The sequence below is a fragment of the Salmo trutta genome, chromosome 36, assembly GCF_901001165.1.
Source record: "Salmo trutta chromosome 36, fSalTru1.1, whole genome shotgun sequence".
Lineage (NCBI taxonomy): Eukaryota > Metazoa > Chordata > Actinopteri > Salmoniformes > Salmonidae > Salmo > Salmo trutta.
Genome location: NC_042992.1, coordinates 2,923,593 through 2,945,200, shown reverse-complemented (window position 1 = coordinate 2,945,200; position 21,608 = coordinate 2,923,593). Strand labels below are relative to the sequence as shown.

The window sequence follows — 21,608 nt, the reverse complement described above, 5'->3', positions numbered from 1 at the left end:
TTGTAAGATACATGTTTTTAAATTAAACATTTATGGAAACAGGTGAATTAACACTCCTCAATTAGCAGGCTCAAGCAAGCTAAAACTAACTAGCAAAAATTGTTAACAAGTTAGAAATTATTTAAACGCACTTTGCTGTAGGCTACTATTTACTAGTTAATTAACAAAACATAGTGTATGTCATATAAAATATATTCACCCCACCCAGTAATGTAATCAAAACTTGCCAGAAAGCATGTAGTCCTTGGCTCAGACAGTGTAGTAGTGTGGGCTCAATAGCATCTCATTAGTGTGGAAGATCTTGAGAATCAGCTGTACATGTGATGGAAGAATGCACTGTGCATAGAGAGGGTTGCAATTCCATTGAATTGGGGATAGTTTAACCAAAATATGCCACAATACCTAGAATTGCCTTCTGTATCCCACAGAAAAAGGTTGATTCTTGAGTTTACGCAAAATTCCCCAAATTCCAGAGCTTTACTTCCCATTGAACATTTCCAGGAAAAATTACAGACATTTACCGGAAAGTTTCCGACCCTTTGCAACCCTAATCACGACAGATGACTTATCGCTAAATCATTAGGCAGGGTAGCCTAGCGGTTAGAGCGTTGGGCTAATAACTGAAAGGTTGCAAGTTTGAATCCCCGAGCTGACAAGGTACAAATCTGTCGTTCTGCCCCTGAACAAGGCAGTTAACCCACTGTTCCTAGGCCGTCATTGAAAATAAGAATTTGTTCTTAACTGACTTGCCTAGTTAAATAAAGGTAAAATAAATAAAAATTAACCTTAAAACGTCTGATAAACTTTAGTTTTCAAGTGAACTATCTCTTTGAGAATACAAAGTACACTATAGATACAAAAGTATGTGGACACCACTTCAAATTTGTGGATTTGGCTATTTCAGCCTCACCCGTCGCTGACAAGTGTATAAACTCCAGCACACCGCCATGCAATCTCCATAGACAAACATTGACAGTAGAATGACCTTAGAGCTCAGTTACTTACAACGTGGCACCGTAATAGGATGCCACCTTTTCAATAAGTCAGTTCGTGAAATTTCTGCCCTGCTAGAGCTGCTGTGGTCAACAGTAAGTGCTTTTACTGTAAAGTGTAAATGTCTAGAAGCAACAAAGGTGATGTGGTAGGCCACACAAGCTCACAGAACGGGACCGCTGAGTGCTGTAGCGTGTAAAAATTGTCTGTCCTTGGTTGCAACACTCACTATCGAATTCCAAACTGCCTCTGAAAGCAACTTAAGTCAGCACAAGAACTGTTCGTCGGGAGCTTCATGGAATAGGTTTCCATGGCCGAGCAGCAGCACACCAGCCTAAGATCACCATGCGCAATGTCAAGCGTTGGCTGGATTGGTGTAAAGTTCGCCGCCATTGGACACTGGAGCAGTGGAAATGCGTTCTCTGGAGTGATGAATCACACATCACCATCTGGATGCCAGGAGAACGCTACCTGCCCGAATGCATAGTGCCAACTGTATAGAGGAATACTGGTCTGTGGCTGTTTTTCATGGTTAAGGCTCCTTAGTTCCAGTGAAACGAAATATTACTCGTACAGCATACAATGACATTCAATTTTGTGCTTCCGAATTTGTGACAACAATTGTTTCAGCATGACAATGCCCCCGTGTACAAAGCGAGGTCCATACAGAAATGGTTTGTCGAGAAAGGTGTGGAAGAACTTGACTGGACTGCACAGAGCCCTGACCTCAACCCCATCGAACACCTTTGGGGTGAATTGGAACACCGACTGCGAGCCAGACCTAATCGCCCAACATCAGTGTCCGACCTCACTAATGCCCTTGTGGCTAAATGGAAGAAAGTCCCCTCAGCAATGTTCCAACATCTAGAGGAAAGCCTTCCTAGAAGAGTGGAGGCTGTTATAGCAGCAAAGGAGGGACCAACTCCATATTAATGCCCATGATTTTGGAGTTTCGATGTTCGATCAGCAGGTGTCCACATACTTTTGGTCACGTTGTGAACATCTCTCTCTCTCTCTCTCTCAATGTCTGACTCATTCAGTTATATCCCTGGATATATTTTTATTTATTCATATTTTTACTCCTTCACATTGATGTCAAAGTTATTAGAGTATAAATGCAAAATGCTAAGTTTAGGATTTGTCTTCTGATTAAATTTACATTACATAGGTAGCATTTCACTGTTGACTGATCTTGGATGTAAACCTATAATTTACTGGGATTACTCATAGTGCTCTCATGTACCAAGTTATATCAAGCTAATAAGCCCCAAGACTCTGTAAAACTGCCCTGGGTATAAACCTGTATTTATACTATGTTAGGAGTTCTCCCTCCCTCTGTCAGCGTCGTAAAGGTTGTTTGTAGTCATACAAAAAACCTCTCCTTCCTGTCTCCACCTCCCAACCCCAGAGAACAGTAACCTCTCCTTCCTGTCTCCACCTCCCAACCCCAGAAAACAGTAACCTCTCCTTCCTGTCTCCACCTCCCAACCCCAGAGAACAGTAACCTCTCCTTCCTGTCTCCACCTCCCAACCCCAGAGAACAGTAACCTCTCCTTCCTGTCTCCACCTCCCAACCCCAGAAAACTGTAACCTCTCCTTCCTGTCTCCACCTCCCAACCCCAGAGAACAGTAACCTCCCCTTCCTGTCTCCACCTCCCAACCCCAGAGAACAGTAACCTCTCCTTCCTGTCTCCACCTCCCAACCTCAGAAAAACAGGAAGGGAAAAACCCAACCTTTATCTACAAAGTCACGGCACAAAGGTGCTCAACTTTATATTGTGATTCAGTGAACGAGCGGCAAATTGAAATCTACTATCTGGCATTTCCATAATTATGTTACATTAGCATATAAACCAAGCATTATATTTGGAAATGCCCCCTTTTGCAACGCTTGCATGACTTATCTCTCACAAAGGATGCTCTGATCCAGAGAAATCCATTTCTTTAGTCATCTTTATATCCTGGGCCTTCAAGGCTCAGTGACTACTCTACTCTCTCTCTCTCTCTCTCTCTGTGTATCTCTCTCTGTGTATCTCTCTCTCTCTCTCTTTCTCTCTGTGTATCTCTCCCTCTCTCTCTCTTTCTCTCTCTGTGTATCTCTCTCTCTCTGTGTATCTCTCTCTCTGTGTATCTCTCTCTCTGTGTATCTCTCTCTCTGCCTCTCTCTCTCTGCCTCTCTCTCTCTGTCTCTCTCTCTCTGTCTCTCTCTCTGTCTCTCTCTCTCTCTGTCTTTCTGTCTCTCTGTCCCTCTCTCTCTCTCTCTCTCTCCCTATATGTATCTTTCTATCTCTATCTCTCTCTCTTTCTCTGTCTCTTTCGCGCTTTCTCTCTTTCTCTCACTCTCTGTTTCTCTCTCTCTCTCCCTCTTGTTTCTAAAGAGAAATGAGCTGGGAATAATTTGCTCATAGCTCTGATGACTGCATCAAACTACAGCTTGTTGAAGAATGTTTTTATATTTTTCTTTCTCCCAATAGAAAGTGAGAGAGAGACAGAGGAAAATTCTCAATTGGGTGAAAGTCCTTCCCTCGATTCCACCGTCATCCTCTCTTCCGTGAGGGTGAGAGGTCAATGAGAGTGTCAATGTGTTAGTAGAGTGTCCTCCTCTCCTCTGTGAGGTCGATGAGAGTGTCCTCCTCTCCTCTGTGAGGTCGATGAGAGTGTCCTCCTCTCCTCTGTGAGGTCGATGAGAGTGTCCTCCTCTCCTCTGTGAGGTCGATGAGAGTGTCCTCCTCTCCTCTGTGAGGTCGATGAGAGTGTCTTCCTCTCCTCTGTGAGGTCGATGAGAGTGTCCTCCTCTCCTCTGTGAGTTCGATGAGAGTGTCCTCCTCTCCTCTGTGAGGTCGATGAGAGTGTCCTTCTCTCCTCTGTGAGGTCGATGAGAGTGTCCTGCTCTCCTCTGTGAGGTCGATGAGAGTGTCCTCCTCTCCTCTGTGAGGTCGATGAGAGTGTCCTGCTCTCCTCTGTGAGGTCGATGAGAGTGTCCTCCTCTCCTCTGTGAGGTCGATGAGAGTGTCCTCCTCTCCTCTGTGAGGTCGATGAGAGTGTCCTCCTCTCCTCTGTGAGGTCGATGAGAGTGTCCTGCTTTCCTCTGTGAGGTCGATGAGAGTGTCCTCCTCTCCTCTGTGAGGTCTAGGGGAGTGTCTTCCTCTCCTCTGTGAGGTCGATGAGAGTGTCTTCCTCTCCTCTGTGAGGTCGATGAGAGTGTCCCCGTCTCCTCAATAGCCTCATCCCACAGAGGAACCACAGCTATCCTCTCAGGTACACCATCGTTAAAGCGTTTAGAAATCTGCCATTTTGAATCACCAGAAAAAGAGAGTTAGATAAAAAAAGTCTGTCAGATGTCAGGGTAGAGTAGTCAGTATTCAGATACATCATTTACAGCCTCACAGCGATGTGTCACTGAATGTGGGCCAGGGGTTGCTGAGAAACCGACCAGAGAGGAGGAAACAGCAGGCGGCCATTGCTGTCTACCGCACTGTCCACAAATGGACCAGTGTTCATTTTGTCAACAAGAATAGTGACTCAAATATTGACTCAAATAGTGACTCAAACATCTATTATTTTTCATTAGCAATTTGACGAGGCTAAATATACCCAGAAAAAAAAACTATAACTAAACGAAAATGATTTTTAATTTCAGTTGACAAAAACGAGACAAGAAAAAATTATCTCTGTGACTAAAATCTGACTATTATGTTGACTGAACAAGAGTTTTTGGAGAGATTGAGAGCTTTTCAGTGATAAGCACAGCACAGATGCCCAGCGCAGTTCTGTTCAGCAGTGGGTAGGATGTGCCCGTCTCCGTTTATAGTCAAACACAGCCTACATCAGCTGGTGAGCTGCAGGGGAGCAAGCATATGGGAAGACACACTCCGTCTTCGTTTATAGCCAAACACATTGTGCAGGTGACTCTCAACACATTGTGCAGGTGACTCTCAACACATTGTGCAGGTGACTCTCTTGCTTCACCACCAGCCTTCTAGTTAGCAAACCTTTTTTTGCCTCGTTAAGAAATAGAAGCTGCTTTACGAAATAGAAGCAGAAACCTCTCCCTCTCCTGTCTCTACCTCCCAATCCCAGAAAACAGAATCGCAGCAATAAAGTTTAATAGTTAAACAACAGTCTAGCTTTGTTTTTCTCTCCCTTGAGTAGTTTATAGAAACATAGTCTCTCTCAATCCTCCCACTGCATTTCAAATCCAGGTTCTGTTGCCAAAGTAGTCATGACCTGTAATACTGGCACTACATTTCAGTATTTTTATCATGCATTGGCAGGGTGAATTTTACATTTAGAAAAGCATATATGGGGCTGTTCTAAAATAAGGCTACTTATTTTACCAGACTGTTTAAACATTTAGGCTATACCTTGTTACCTCATTAGCTTAGCTACAGTGCTTTCCGGAAAGTATTCAGACGCCTTGATTTTTTTCTTCACATTTTGTTACGTTACAGCCTTATTCTCAAATATTCTATTCTATTATTTTATTCTAGGTGTCTGGTTAGACTGTAAACTCTCCTCCCAGACTCACATAAAACATCTCCAATCCCAAGTTAAATCTAGAATTGGCTTCCTATTTCGCAACAAAGCCATCTTCCAACAGGACAACGACCCTAAGCACACAGCCAAGACAACGCAGGAGTGGCTTCGGGACAAGTCTCTGAATGTCCTTGAGTGGCCCAGCCAGAGCCTGGACTTGAACCCGATTGTACATCTCTGAAGAGACCTGAAAATAGCTGTGCAGCGACGCTCCCCATCGAACCTGACAGAGCTTGAGAGGATCTGCAGAGAAGAATGGGAGAAACTCCCCAAATACACCTGTGTCGACCTTGTAGCATCATATCTGTTAGAAAACTGTTATTCTTCAACAACACAAACTCCAAAGCAAATCAGGGGGAGAAAAAAAGGTATATTTGAGAACGACAAATCATAGATGTTATTCTGGGAGGTAGATGTTCAGTCTCCCCTGTCCTCAGCTTTTCTCCACCGAACAAAGGAGCAGGATGCCATGTATAACCCCCCACCCTAGCCTGGGGTTGACCAATCAGAAGACCTTGCAGTACAAGTTGGCCAATGGCCAAATAACAAGTATCCTGCTCCAGACTCAATGTAAAGAACATTGCACATGTAGCTCTGAATTCAGGAGTGACATTCCACAGATTCTAAACAGATGTTGAACTGAAACCCAACTCCTATTTACAATTCCCTATTGACCATTAGTACTCTAGTTTTTAGTCCTCTCATCCTCTCAAACTCTCAAACTCTGCGTTGTGTATTTATCTTCAACATATTCTTACATACCCAAGAAGACTCGTGGCTGTAATCACTACCAAAGTTGCTTCCACAAAGTACTGAGTAAAGGGTCTGAGTACTTATGTAAATGTGATATTTCTGTTTTATTTTTAATAAATTAGCAACATTTCCGAAAATATGTTTTTCGCTTTGTCATGTTACGAACCGGCTCAGAGTTCGCAACAAAAGGGAGACAACGTGGAGACAAGGAGTATCAAAAATATATATTTATTAGATACCATAACTAGCACAACCAAAAACAAGGTGTCTGCATGGAGAGAGTCTCTCCAATGACTGTGGAAGAGGTGTCTTTATCCTGGGACACACCCGAGCCCAGGTGTTTCCCATCAAGCTGACGACCCTTCCAACTCCGCCCACCGGCATCCTAATAAGGAACAAGAGCAAAGAGAGAAAATACAGCAGACAGAGTGGGAGGGTCGTCACAGTCATTATGAGGTATTGTGTGTAGATTGATCATGGGGGGAAAAAAGTATTTAATCCATTTTAGAGTAAGGCTGTAACGTAACAAAATGTGGAAAAAGTCAAGCGGTCTGAATACTTTCAGAATGCAATGTATATCTAACAACCTGGGACACGTTCAGCAGGAGACAACATTTTGGTACGTTCAGATATAATATGCTATGTTGAACAAACATGCCTCTCTGACATGTTGAATAAGGAATAACGTCAATCTGCAACGTTCGAGAAAGCTTTTCAACCAGTAACCTACTGAACGTGGCCCTGGTAACATTACCAGTAACCTACTGAACGTAGCCCTGGTAACATTACCAGTAACCTACTGAACGTGGCCCTGCCTGGTAACATTACCAGTAACCTACTGAACGTAGCCCTGGTAACATTACCAGTAACCTACTGAACGTAGCCCCGCCTGGTAACATTACCAGTAACCTACTGAACGTAGCCCTGCCTGGTAACATTACCAGTAACCTACTGAACGTGGCCCTCCCTGGTAACATTACCAGTAACCTACTGAACGTAGCCCTGCCTGGTAACATTACCAGTAACCTACTGAACGTGGCCCTGGTAACATTACCAGTAACCTACTGAACGTAGCCCTGGTAACATTACCAGTAACCTACTGAACGTGGCCCTGCCTGGTAACATTACCAGTAACCTACTGAACGTAGCCCTGGTAACATTACCAGTAACCTACTGAACGTAGCCCTGCCTGGTAACATTACCAGTAACCTACTGAACATAGCCCTGCCTGGTAACATTACCAGTAACCTACTGAACGTGGCCCTGCCTGGTAACATTACCAGTAACCTACTGAACGTAGCCCTGGTAACATTACCAGTAACCTACTGAACGTAGCCCTGGTAACATTACCAGTAACCTACTGAACGTAGCCCTGCCTGGTAACATTACCAGTAACCTACTGAACGTAGCCCTGGTAACATTACCAGTAACCTACTGAACGTAGCCCTGCCTGGTAACATTACCAGTAACCTACTGCACGTAGCCCTGGTAACATTACCAGTAACCTACTGAACGTAGCCCCGCCTGGTAACATTACCAGTAACCTACTGAACGTAGCCCTGCCTGGTAACATTACCAGTACTGAACGTAGCCCTGGTAACATTACCAGTAACCTACTGAACGTGGCCCTGGTAACATTACCAGTAACCTACTGAACGTAGCCCTGCCTGGTAACATTACCAGTAACCTACTGAACGTAGCCCTGGTAACATTACCAGTAACCTACTGAACGTAGCCCTGCCTGGTAACATTACCAGTAACCTACTGAACGTAGCCCTGGTAACATTACCAGTAACCTACTGAACGTAGCCCTGGTAACATTACCAGTAACCTACTGAACGTAGCCCTGGTAACATTACCAGTAACCTACTGAACGTGGCCCTGGTAACATTACCAGTAACCTACTGAACGTAGCCCTGGTAACATTACCAGTAAGCTACTGAACGTAGCCCTGGTAACATTACCAGTAACCTACTGAACGTAGCCCTGCCTGGTAACATTACCAGTAACCTACTGAACGTAGCCCCGGTAACATTACCAGTAACCTACTGAACGTGGCCCTGCCTGGTAACATTACCAGTAACCTACTGAACGTAGCCCTGGTAACATTACCAGTAACCTACTGAACGTAGCCCCGGTAACATTACCAGTAACCTACTGAACGTAGCCCTGCCTGGTAACATTACCAGTAACCTACTGAACGTAGCCCCGGTAACATTACCAGTAATCTACTGAACGTAGCCCCGGTAACATTACCAGTAACCTACTGAACGTAGCCCTGCCTGGTAACATTACCAGTAACCTACTGAACGTAGCCCTGGTAACATTACCAGTAACCTACTGAACGTAGCCCTGCCTGGTAACATTACCAGTAACCTACTGAACGTGGCCCTGGTAACATTACCAGTAACCTACTGAACGTAGCCCTGGTAACATTACCAGTAACCTACTGAACGTAGCCCTGGTAACATTACCAGTAACCTACTGAACGTAGCCCTGCCTGGTAACATTACCAGTAACCTACTGAACGTAGCCCCGGTAACATTACCAGTAACCTACTGAACGTGGCCCTGCCTGGTAACATTACCAGTAACCTACTGAACGTAGCCCTGGTAACATTACCAGTAACCTACTGAACGTAGCCCCGGTAACATTACCAGTAACCTACTGAACGTAGCCCTGCCTGATAACATTACCAGTAACCTACTGAACGTAGCCCCGGTAACATTACCAGTAATCTACTGAACGTAGCCCCGGTAACATTACCAGTAACCTACTGAACGTAGCCCTGCCTGGTAACATTACCAGTAACCTACTGAACGTAGCCCTGCCTGGTAACATTACCAGTAACCTACTGAACGTAGCCCTGGTAACATTACCAGTAACCTACTGAACGTAGCCCTGCCTGGTAACATTACCAGTAACCTACTGAACGTAGCCATGGTAACATTACCAGTAACCTACTGAACGTAGCCCTGGTAACATTACCAGTAACCTACTGAACGTGGCCCTGGTAACATTACCAGTAACCTACTGAACGTAGCCCTGGTAACATTACCAGTAACCTACTGAACGTAGCCCTGGTAACATTACCAGTAACCTACTGAACGTGGCCCTGGTAACATTACCAGTAACCTACTGAACGTAGCCCTGGTAACATTACCAGTAACCTACTGAACGTGGCCCTGGTAACATTACCAGTAACCTACTGAACGTGGCCCTGCCCGGTAACATTACCAGTAACCTACTGAACGTAGCCCTGGTAACATTACCAGTAACCTACTGAACGTAGCCCTGGTAACATTACCAGTAACCTACTGAACGTAGCCCTGGTAACATTACCAGTAACCTACTGAACGTAGCCCCGCCTGGTAACATTACCAGTAACCTACTGAACGTAGCCCCGCCTGGTAACATTACCAGTAACCTACTGAACGTGGCCCTGGTAACATTACCAGTAACCTACTGAACGTAGCCCCGCCTGGTAACATTACCAGTAACCTACTGAACGTAGCCCTGGTAACATTACCAGTAACCTACTGAACGTAGCCCTGGTAACATTACCAGTAACCTACTGAACGTAGCCCCGCCTGGTAACATTACCAGTAACCTACTGAACGTAGCCCCGCCTGGTAACATTACCAGTAACCTACTGAACGTGGCCCTGCCTGGTAACATTACCAGTAACCTACTGAACGTAGCCCCGCCTGGTAACATTACCAGTAACCTACTGAACGTGGCCCTGGTAACATTACCAGTAACCTACTGAACGTGGCCCTGGTAACATTACCAGTAACCTACTGAACGTAGCCCTGCCTGGTAACATTACCAGTAACCTACTGAACGTAGCCCTGGTAACATTACCAGTAACCTACTGAACGTGGCCCCGGTAACATTACCAGTAACCTACTGAACGTGGCCCTGGTAACATTACCAGTAACCTACTGAACGTGGCCCTGGTAACATTACCAGTAACCTACTGAACGTGGCCCTGGTAACATTACCAGTAACCTACTGAACGTAGCCCTGGTAACATTACCAGTAACCTACTGAACGTGGCCCTGGTAACATTACCAGTAACCTACTGAACGTAGCCCTGCCTGGTAACATTACCAGTAACCTACTGAACGTAGCCCTGGTAACATTACCAGTAACCTACTGAACGTAGCCCTGCCTGGTAACATTACCAGTAACCTACTGAACGTAGCCCCGGTAACATTACCAGTAACCTACTGAACGTAGCCCTGGTAACATTACCAGTAACCTACTGAACGTAGCCCTGCCTGGTAACATTACCAGTAACCTACTGAACGTAGCCCTGGTAACATTACCAGTAACCTACTGAACGTGGCCCTGGTAACATTACCAGTAACCTACTGAACGTGGCCCTGCCTGGTAACATTACCAGTAACCTACTGAACGTAGCCCTGGTAACATTACCAGTAACCTACTGAACGTAGCCCTGGTAACATTACCAGTAACCTACTGAACGTAGCCCTGCCTGGTAACATTACCAGTAACCTACTGAACGTAGCCCCGGTAACATTACCAGTAACCTACTGAACGTAGCCCTGCCTGGTAACATTACCAGTAACCTACTGACGTAGCCCTGGTAACATTACCAGTAACCTACTGAACGTAGCCCTGGTAACATTACCAGTAACCTACTGAACGTGGCCCTGGTAACATTACCAGTAACCTACTGAACGTAGCCCTGGTAACATTACCAGTAACCTACTGAACGTAGCCCTGGTAACATTACCAGTAACCTACTGAACGTAGCCCTGGTAACTTACCAGTAACCTACTGAACGTGGCCCTGGTAACATTACCAGTAACCTACTGAACGTAGCCCTGGTAACATTACCAGTAACCTACTGAACGTAGCCCTGGTAACATTACCAGTAACCTACTGAACGTAGCCCTGGTAACATTACCAGTAACCTACTGAACGTGGCCCTGCCTGGTAACATTACCAGTAACCTACTGAACGTAGCCCTGTAACATTACCAGTAACCTACTGAACGTAGCCCCTGGTAACATTACCAGTAACCTACTGAACGTAGCCCTGGTACATTACCAGTAACCTACTGAACGTAGCCCTGCCCGGTAACATTAACAGTAACCTACTGAACGTAGCCCTGGTAACATTACCAGTAACCTACTGAACGTGGCCCTGGTAACATTACCAGTAACCTACTGAACGTAGCCCTGCCTGGTAACATTACCAGTAACCTACTGAACGTAGCCCTGGTAACATTACCAGTAACCTACTGAACGTAGCCCTGGTAACATTACCAGTAACCTACTGAACGTAGCCCCAGCCTGGTAACATTACCAGTAACCTACTGAACGTAGCCCTGGTAACATTACCAGTAACCTACTGAACGTGGCCCTGCCCTGGTAACATTACCAGTAACCTACTGAACGTAGGCCCTGGTAACATTACCAGTAAACCTACTGAACGTAGCCCTGGTAACATTACCAGTAACCTACTGAACGTAGCCCTGCCCGGTAACATTACCAGTAACCTACTGAACGTAGCCCTGGTAACATTACCAGTAACCTACTGAACGTAGCCCTGGTAACATTACCAGTAACCTACTGAATGTAACCATGGTAACATTACCAGTAACCTACTGAACGTGGCCCTGCCTGGTAACATTACCAGTAACCTACTGAACGTGGCCCTGGTAACATTACCAGTAACCTACTGAACGTAGCCCTGGTAACATTACCAGTAACCTACTGAACGTAGCCCTGCCTGGTAACATTACCAGTAACCTACTGAACGTAGCCCTGGTAACATTACCAGTAACCTACTGAACGTAGCCCTGCCTGGTAACATTACCAGTAACCTACTGAACGTAGCCCTGGTAACATTACCAGTAACCTACTGAACGTGGCCGTGCCTGGTAACATTACCAGTAACCTACTGAACGTGGCCGTGCCTGGTAACATTACCAGTAACCTACTGAACGTAGCCCTGCCTGGTAACATTACCAGTAACCTACTGAACGTAGCCCTGGTAACATTACCAGTAACCTACTGAACGTAGCCCTGCCCGGTAACATTACCAGTAACCTACTGAACGTAGCCCTGGTAACATTACCAGTAACCTACTGAACGTAGCCCTGGTAACATTACCAGTAACCTACTGAACGTGGCCCTGCCTGGTAACATTACCAGTAACCTACTGAACGTAGCCCTGGTAACATTACCAGTAACCTACTGAACGTAGCCCTGGTAACATTACCAGTAACCTACTGAACGTAGCCCTGGTAACATTACCAGTAACCTACTGAACGTAGCCCTGGTAACATTACCAGTAACCTACTGAACGTAGCCCTGGTAACATTACCAGTAACCTACTGAACGTAGCCCTGGTAACATTACCAGTAACCTACTGAACGTAGCCCTGGTAACATTACCAGTAACCTACTGAATGTAACCATGGTAACATTACCAGTAACCTACTGAACGTAGCCCTGGTAACATTACCAGTAACCTACTGAACGTAGCCCTGGTAACATTACCAGTAACCTACTGAACGTAGCCCTGGTAACATTACCAGTAACCTACTGAATGTAAACCAGGTAACATTACCAGTAACCTACTGAACGTAGCCCTGCCTGGTAACATTACCAGTAACCTACTGAACGTAGCCCTGGTAACATTACCAGTAACCTACTGAATGTAACCATGGTAACATTACCAGTAACCTACTGAATGTAAACCAGGTAACATTACCAGTAGTCTATATCTAAACATTTGTTTACACAGAGAGAAAGGAAAAGGGATGACAAACAATTTATTGACTCAATTTCTCTTGTGAATACACTATATGATTACTATTGTCACTACACTATATGTGACTGGGTAGATAATTACTGTTGTCACTACACTATATGTGACTGGGTAGATAATTACTGTTGTCACTACACTATATGTGACTGGGTAGATGATTACTGTTGTCACTACACTATATGTGACTGGGTAGATAATTACTGTTGTCACTACACTATATGTGACTGGGTAGATAATTACTGTTGTCACTACACTATATGTGACTGGGTAGATGATTACTGTTGTCACTACACTATATGTGACTGGGTAGATAATTACTGTTGTCACTACACTATATGTGACTGGGTAGATAATTACTGTTGTCACTACACTATATGTGACTGGGTAGATGATTACTGTTGTCACTACACTATATGTGACTGGGTAGATGATTACTGTTGTCACTACACTATATGTGACTGGGTAGATGATTACTGTTGTCACTACACTATATGTGACTGGGTAGATGATTACTGTTGTCACTACACTATATGTGACTGGGTAGATGATTACTGTTGTCACTACACTATATGTGACTGGGTAGATAATTACTGTTGTGACTAAGACTTGGCTCCCGAGTGGTTCAGCGGTTTAAGGCGCTGCATCTCATTGCAAGAGGCGTCACAACAGACCCTGGTTTGAATCCAGGCTGTATTACATCCGGCCGTGATTGGGAGTCCCACAAAGCGGCGCGCAATTGGCCCAGTCTTGGCTGGGGTAGGCAGTCATTGTAAATAAGAATTTGTTCTTAACTGACTTGCCTGGTTAAATACTGTCCTCCAATGGAAGAGGTCATTCCGTGTCTACCACACTGTCCTCTGATGGAGGAGGCCATTCTGTGTCTACAGCACTGTCCTCTGATGGAGGAGGCCATTCCGTGTCTACAACACTGTCCTCTGATGGAGGAGGCCATTCCGTGTCTACCACACTGTCCTCTAATGGAGGAGGCCATTCCGTGTCTACCACACTGTCATCTAATGGAGGAGGCCATTCCGTGTCTACCACACTGTCCTCTAATGGAGGAGGCCATTTCGTGTCTACCACACTGTCCTCTAATGGAGGAGGCCATTCCGTGTCTACCACACTGTCCTCTGATGGAGGAGGCCATTCCGTGTCTACAGCACTGTCCTCTAATAGAGGAGGCCATTCCATGTCTACCGCACTGTCCTCTAATGGAGGAGGCCATTCCGTGTCTACCACACTGTCCTCTAATGGAGGAGGCCATTCCGTGTCTACAACACTGTCCTCTAATGGAGGAGGCCATTCCGTGTCTACCACACTGTCCTCTAATGGAGGAGGCCATTCCGTGTCTACAACACTGTCCTCTAATGGAGGAGGCCATTCCGTGTCTACAACACTGTCCTCTAATAGAGGAGGCCATTCCGTGTCTACAACACTGTCCTCTAATAGAGGAGGCCATTCCGTGTCTACAACACTGTCCTCTAATGGAGGAGGCCATTCCATGTCTACCGCACTGTCCTCTAATGGAGGAGGCCATTCCGTGTCTACCACACTGTCCTCTAATGGAGGAGGCCATTCCGTGTCTACAACACTGTCCTCTAATAGAGGAGGCCATTCCGTGTCTACAACACTGTTCTCTAATGGAGGAGGCCATTCCGTGTCTACAACACTGTCCTCTAATAGAGGAGGCCATTCCATGTCTACCGCACTGTCCTCTAATGGAGGAGGCCATTCCGTGTCTACCACACTGTCCTCTAATGGAGGAGGCCATTCCGTGTCTACCACACTGTCCTCTAATGGAGGAGGCCATTCCGTGTCTACAACACTGTCCTCTAATGGAGGAGGCCATTCCGTGTCTACAACACTGTCCTCTAATAGAGGAGGCCATTCCGTGTCTACCACACTGTCCTCTAATGGAGGAGGCCATTCCGTGTCTACAACACTGTCCTCTAATGGAGGAGGCCATTCCGTGTCTACCACACTGTCCTCTAATAGAGGAGGCCATTCCGTGTCTACAACACTGTTATCTAATGGAGGAGGCCATTCCGTGTCTACAACACTGTCCTCTAATGGAGGAGGCCATTCCGTGTCTACAACACTGTCCTCTAATGGAGGAGGCCATTCCGTGTCTACAACACTGTCCTCTAATGGAGGAGGCCATTCCGTGTCTACCACACTGTCCTCTAATGGAGGAGGCCATTCCGTGTCTACAGCACTGTCCTCTAATAGAGGAGGCCATTCCGTGTCTACAGCACTGTCCTCTAATGGAGGAGGCCATTCCGTGTCTACAACACTGTCCTCTAATGGAGGAGGCCATTCCGTGTCTACAACACTGTCCTCTAATGGAGGAGGCCATTCCGTGTCTACCACACTGTCCTCTAATGGAGGAGGCCATTCCGTGTCTACCACACTGTCTGCCAATGGAGGACTTCTAGCTTGTGGACTTCTAGCTTAACAAATTGAGTCCCCAGCATACCCACACATTGATATAAATATGAATATGTTTCATAACATTAACAACTGTGGCAAAACCGGTCATTTTTATTTTTAACAATTAAGTGTTGCAATTGGGATGGCATCTAACATAGAATGCCTGTGCTTCAATGCAGAATGTGACTAATTGAGAACACATACTGTAAGCAACGTTCTCCCTTCCTCTGTCCACATCTCTCTCATTCTGTTCTCCCTTCCTCTGTCCACACCTCTCTCATTCTGTTCTCCCTTCCTCTGTCCACACCTCTCTCATACTGAGATTGAAGATGCAGGTTGTCAATAGAAACAACATCTACTAAGTTGTGTTCCTCAATGCAAAATCTATGACTCATGAACAACATTCTTCTGTGTCTCTCTCCTAACAGAATGCATATTTCTCAGCTATTTCCTAGTTCTGTATCGATTGGATTCACAATCACAGAGTAAAACATGAAGTATAAAAACACTGCAAACAGACTATAGTAATAAAAAAGACTCATGAACAGATTGTTAGGCAGTTTTCATTCTCCTTCCTTCCTTCCTTCCTTCCTTCCTTCCTTCCTTCCTTCTATCCTTCCTTCCTTCCTTTGTTTTTTATTAATGAATGTATTTATTTACTTCCCTCCCTCCCCAGCCTATGAGCTTAATGAGTGTCTGGACCCAGAGCCGTTCCGTTACGGAGTGGTGGTTGGGGCAGGCTACAACGTGGGCCAGTCCATTGCCTTCGAGTGCCTCCCCGGCTACCAGCTAATGGGACATTCCATCCTGACCTGCGAACACGGGACCACACGCAACTGGGACCGCCCCTTCCCTCGCTGTGAAGGTAACACACTACAGACCCTGACTCTGATTCGCTAGTCTCACCCATACTAACACCTCGTTGGTCCATAATTTGCTAGCACCACCCATACTAACACCCCATTGGTCCAACTACTTCCTGTTCAACTTAGAAAATGGACCTAAGATCAACTTAAAGCACTAACATACACCTCTTCCTAGAAGCTTTCATAACACAAATTTCCTGTGTCTAGCCTCCTGAACGGTAGTGTCATCATTGCTGGAGGCCTCTGTGCGTAGGTTGGGATTAACTCTTATGAATAATTCAAATTAACCCGCATTAACCACCTCCCATTACTGGACTCGAGGTCTTCAGAGGTATTAATACAAACTACAAGGAGAAAAGAGAACAAAATTGGAAAGAAAGGCCGCAAAAGTATTGTGTCATATAGGGAATAGGTTTCCATTTGGGACACGACCAAAGTCAGGGGAGATAGAGATAAAGTAATGGGTACTCTCTTCTTCGTTTCGCCCTTCACCCACATTCTCACACTCTCTCTGTCAATTATTGAAGAAGGCTGGTAAAATTACAGGCAGGCAGGAGAGGTGACACCCGTGACAGGGGTCCTTGAATGGACGTGTTGGAAGATAGATGGGGTGGAATAACTGAGGAGAGAGAAAGAGGGAGAGAGAGAGAGAAAGAGGGGAGAGAGAGAGAGAGAAAGAGGGAGAGAGAGAGAGAGAAAGAGGGAGCGAGAGAGAGAGAAAGAGGGAAGAGGAGAGAGAGAGAGAAAGAGGGAGAGAGAGAGAAAGAGGGAGAGAGAGGGAGAGAGAGAGAAAGAGGGAGAGAGAGAGAGAAAGAGGGAGAGAGAGAGAGAGAAAGAGGGAGAGAGAGAGAGAAAGAGGGAGAGAGAGAGAGAAAGGAGGGAGGGAGAGAGAAAGAGGTAGATAGAGGGAAAGAAGTGCGAGAGAGGGAGAGAGAGTGATGGAGCGAGAGGGGGAAAGTGTGTGTGTGTGTTTGTGTCTGTGTGTGTATGAGTGGGTGGGTGCGTGTGTGCCTTTGTATGCATGTGAGCATATGTGTGTAACGCCTACGTGTGTTATACACCAACCCATCTCCAGCCCTCCTGTGAGGGTCTCTGACTGTGAATGTAATTGATTTGGCTTTAATACATGATGAGAGGGCAGGAGATACAGAAGGAAGACTGAGATAGACAGAGAGAGAAAGACATTTTGAAATGTATTTTTGGAACTTCTGTGAGTGTAATGTTTACTGTTAATTTTTATTATTTATTTCACTTTTATTCATTATCTACGTCACTTGCTTTGGCAATGTTAACATACGTTTCACATGCCAATAATGCCCTTAAATTTCATTTAATTGAAATTGAGAGAGAGACAGAGAGAGAGCGAGAGAGACGGAGAGAGGGAGAGAGAGAGAGAGAGACAGGGAGAGAGAGATAAACAGAGAGACAGAGTGGGGGAGAGAGAGAGACAGAGTGGGGGAGAGAGAGAGACAGAGAGAGAGACAGAGTGGGGGGGGGAGAGACAGAGAGAGACAGAGAGAGAGAGATCCCTGCCTGCTGCACCCCTCCTCCCCAGCCCACAGAACAGCCTCCCACTGACAGCGGCACCGGCACAGACCAGCCACATCCCAGCTCCAACACCCCCCCTCTACCCCCTCCAGTCCATCACAGACCAGCCCCCCTCTACCCCCTCCAATCCATAACAGACCAGCCCCCCTCTACCCCCTCCAGTCCATAACAGACCAGCCCCCCCCTCTACCCCCTCCAGTCCAAACAAACCAGCCCCCCCTCTACCCCTCCAGTCCATAACAGACCATCCCCCCCTCTACCCCCTCCAGTCCATAACAGACCAGCCCCCCCCTCTACCCCTCCAGTCCATAACAGACCAGCCCCCCCTCTACCCCCTCCAGGCCATAACAGACCAGCCCCCCCCCTCTACCACCTCCAGTCCATAACAGACCAGCCCCCCCCCTCTACCCCCTCCAGTCCATAACAGACCAGCCCCCCCCCTCCTCTACCCCCTCCAGTCCATAACAGACCAGCCCCCCCCCTCTACCCCCTCCAGTCCATAACAGACCAGCCCCCCCTCTACCCCCTCCAGTCCATAACTGACCAGCCCAACCCTACCCCCTCCAGTCCATAACAGACCAGCCCCCCCTCTACCCCCTCCAGTCCATAACAGACCAGCCCCCCCCTACCCCCTCCAGTCCATAACAGACCAGCAACCCCACTCTACCCCCTCCAGTCCATAACAGACCAGCCACCCCTCTACCCCCTCCAGTCCATAACAGACCAGCCCCCCTTCTACCCCCTCCAGTCCATAACAGACCAGCCACCCCTCTACCCCCTCCAGTCTATAACAGACCAGCAACCCCACTCTACCCCATCCAGTCCATAACAGACCAGCCCCCCCTCTACCCCCTCCAGTCCATAACAGACCAGCCCCCCCTCTACCCCCTCCAGTCCATAACAGACCAGGCCCCCCTCTACCCACTCCAGTCCATAACAGACCAACCCCCCCTCTACCCCCTCCAGTCCATAACAGACCAGTCCCCCCTCTACCCCCTCCAGTCCATAACAGACCAGCCCCCCCTCTACCCCCTCCAGTCCATAACAGACCAGCCCCCCCTCTACCCCCTCCAGTCCATAACAGACCAGCCACCCCTCTACCCCCCTCCAGTCCATAACAGACCAGCCCCCCCCTACCCCCTCCAGTCCATAACAGACCAGCCACCCCTCTACCCCCTCCAGTCCATAACAGACCAGCCCCCCCTCTACCCCCTCCAGTCCATAACAGACCAGCCCCCCCTCTACCCCCTCCAGTCCATAACAGACCAGCCACCCCTCTACCCCCTCCAGTCCATAACAGACCAGCCCCCCTCTACCCCCTCCAGTCCATAACAGACCAGCCCCCCCCTACCCCCTCCAGTCCATAACAGACCAGCCCCCCCCTCTACCCCCTCCAGTCCATAACAGACCAGGCCCCCCTCTACCCACTCCAGTCCATAACAGACCAGCCCCCCCTCTACCCCCTCCAGTCCATAACAGACCAGACCCCCCCCCTACCCCCTCCTGTCCATAACAGACCAGCCCCCCCTCTACCCCCTCCAGTCCATAACAGACCAGGCCCCCCTCTACCCACTCCAGTCCATAACAGACCAGCCACCCCTCTACCCCCTCCAGTCTATAACAGACCAGCCCCCCCCTCTACCCCCTCCAGTCCATAACAGACCAGCCACCCCTCTACCCCCTCCAGTCCATAACAGACCAGCCCCCCCTCTACCCACTCCAGTCCATAACAGACCAGCCACCCCTCTACCCCCTCCAGTCCATTACAGACCAGCCCCCCCTCTACCCCCTCCAGTCCATAACAGACCAGCCCCCCCTCTACCCCCTCCAGTCTATAACAGACCAGCCCCCCCCCTCTACCCCCTCCAGTCCATAACAGACCAGCCCCCCCTCTACCCCCTCCAGTCCATAACAGACCAGTCCCCCCTCTACCCCCTCCAGTCCATAACAGACCAGCCCCCCCTCTACCCCCTCCAGTCCATAACAGACCAGCCACCCCTCTACCCCCTCCAGTCCATAACAGACCAGCCCCCCCTCTACCCCCTCCAGTCCATAACAGACCAGCCACCCCTCTACCCCCTCCAGTCCATAACAGACCAGCCACACCCCCTCTACCCCCTCCAGTCCATAACAGACCAGCCACACGCCAGCCCCCCCTCTACCCCCTCCAGTCCATAACAGACTAGCCCCCCCTCTACCCCTTCCAGTCCAGAAGAAACACTGGCTGACATCGTCCTGTTGATGGACTCAAATGGGAAGTTTGTTCAGGAGAAGAAACTTTTCCCTTCGACACAAAAGGAGAAAGGTGTGGTGCCCAACAACGCAGAGTGCCATGGAGCTGCCCATCTTCGGTCACCAAGCCACATAATCATACACACCGGAAGCAACGACCTGTGTGCTCAGCAGGAGAGGGTGGTGACTTCACTACGGGGAGGGATTGAGAAGGCCTCCGCAATCTCCCCCAACTCAAGAATCGTGGTGTCAACCCTTCTACAGAGGAAGGACTTCCACCCTACCCATAATCCAAAGAATAAACGCCAGCCTCTCCCAGGACTGTGCCCTGCGACCCAATGTACACCTTGCCCACCATCCCACCCTCGATCTGGACTGTCTGTATGACCCAATGTACACCTGGTCCACCATCCCACCCTCGATCTGGACTGTCTCTATGACCATGTTCACCTGTACAGGGAGACAGTCCCCATCCTTGCCAAGACTCTCAAGGATGTCGCTTTAAATCGCAGCCCGACCTCTCCACCCAGGAACAGCGGAGCAATCTCCCCCTCCTACGAGATCACCGAGACAACACCCCGGACCAGCACCCTGGACCCCCCCAGCCACGACCACAGCACCACCAACCTCAATGCCCACCACAGCCAGCGCAGCACAGACCACCCCAGCCCAGCTTCAGAGCCACCCAGACGAGGCCTCCCACCCCCCCTGCCCCCCCACCACAGACCCCCACCTAGAGGAGCCACAGCCCAACAGGCAGAGCTACGGACAGGCTGTGAGAGGAGCAACTGGCCCAGCCCCCACCAACCAAATGAGTGACATTAAACAAATGCTGAGTCTACTATGTCACATGTGATAGGCCGAGGGTCATGGATGCTCACATGTGATAGGCCGAGGGTCATGAACACAACAACTCCACCCTCCTCACACTATATCCACCCAAGTGGCATGACCCAAATGCTATCTTAAATGATAAACAAAATGACATTTGCATAATAAGAGTTTACTTTAATTTAAAAATCTAATAGTTCTTGTTGGATTGTGAGTGTTTGTCTCATTTTGAAGTTAAAGAAAAAAAAGTTATGAAATCTTTTTACGTTGCATGTTGGAATTTACAAGGGTTGAAGTCCTCTGCTTTTGGGCTAAAGAGCAGAAACCCAGACTTTCTGAAAGAAATTGCTGCTGTTGATATTGTAGTAGTACTACAGGAAACATGATGAAGAGGTGATGTTTCCACTGGCTGTCCACTGGGTTATAGGGAGATCATCCTACCATCCACTACATTAAAAGGAATCACACAGGGCAGAGACTCAGGACAGGGCAGAAACTCAGGACAGGGCAGAGACTCAGGGCAGGGCAGAGACTCAGGACAGGACAGAGACTCAGGACAGGACAGAGCCTCAGGACAGGGCAGAGACTCAGGACAGGACAGAGACTCAGGACA

At 47.8% G+C, this 21,608-nt stretch overlaps 1 protein-coding gene across 1 annotated transcript in view; it reads left to right on the top strand.

The window, feature by feature from the left end:
* The window catches only part of csmd2 (CUB and Sushi multiple domains 2), a 338,221-nt gene that overhangs the window by 202,077 nt on the left and 114,536 nt on the right, over positions 1 to 21,608 (top strand). The window contains exon 39 of the mRNA XM_029734626.1: positions 16,195 to 16,383. Within this exon, the coding sequence (XP_029590486.1) occupies positions 16,195 to 16,383 (189 nt within the window). The remainder of the gene's footprint in view (positions 1 to 16,194; positions 16,384 to 21,608) is intronic.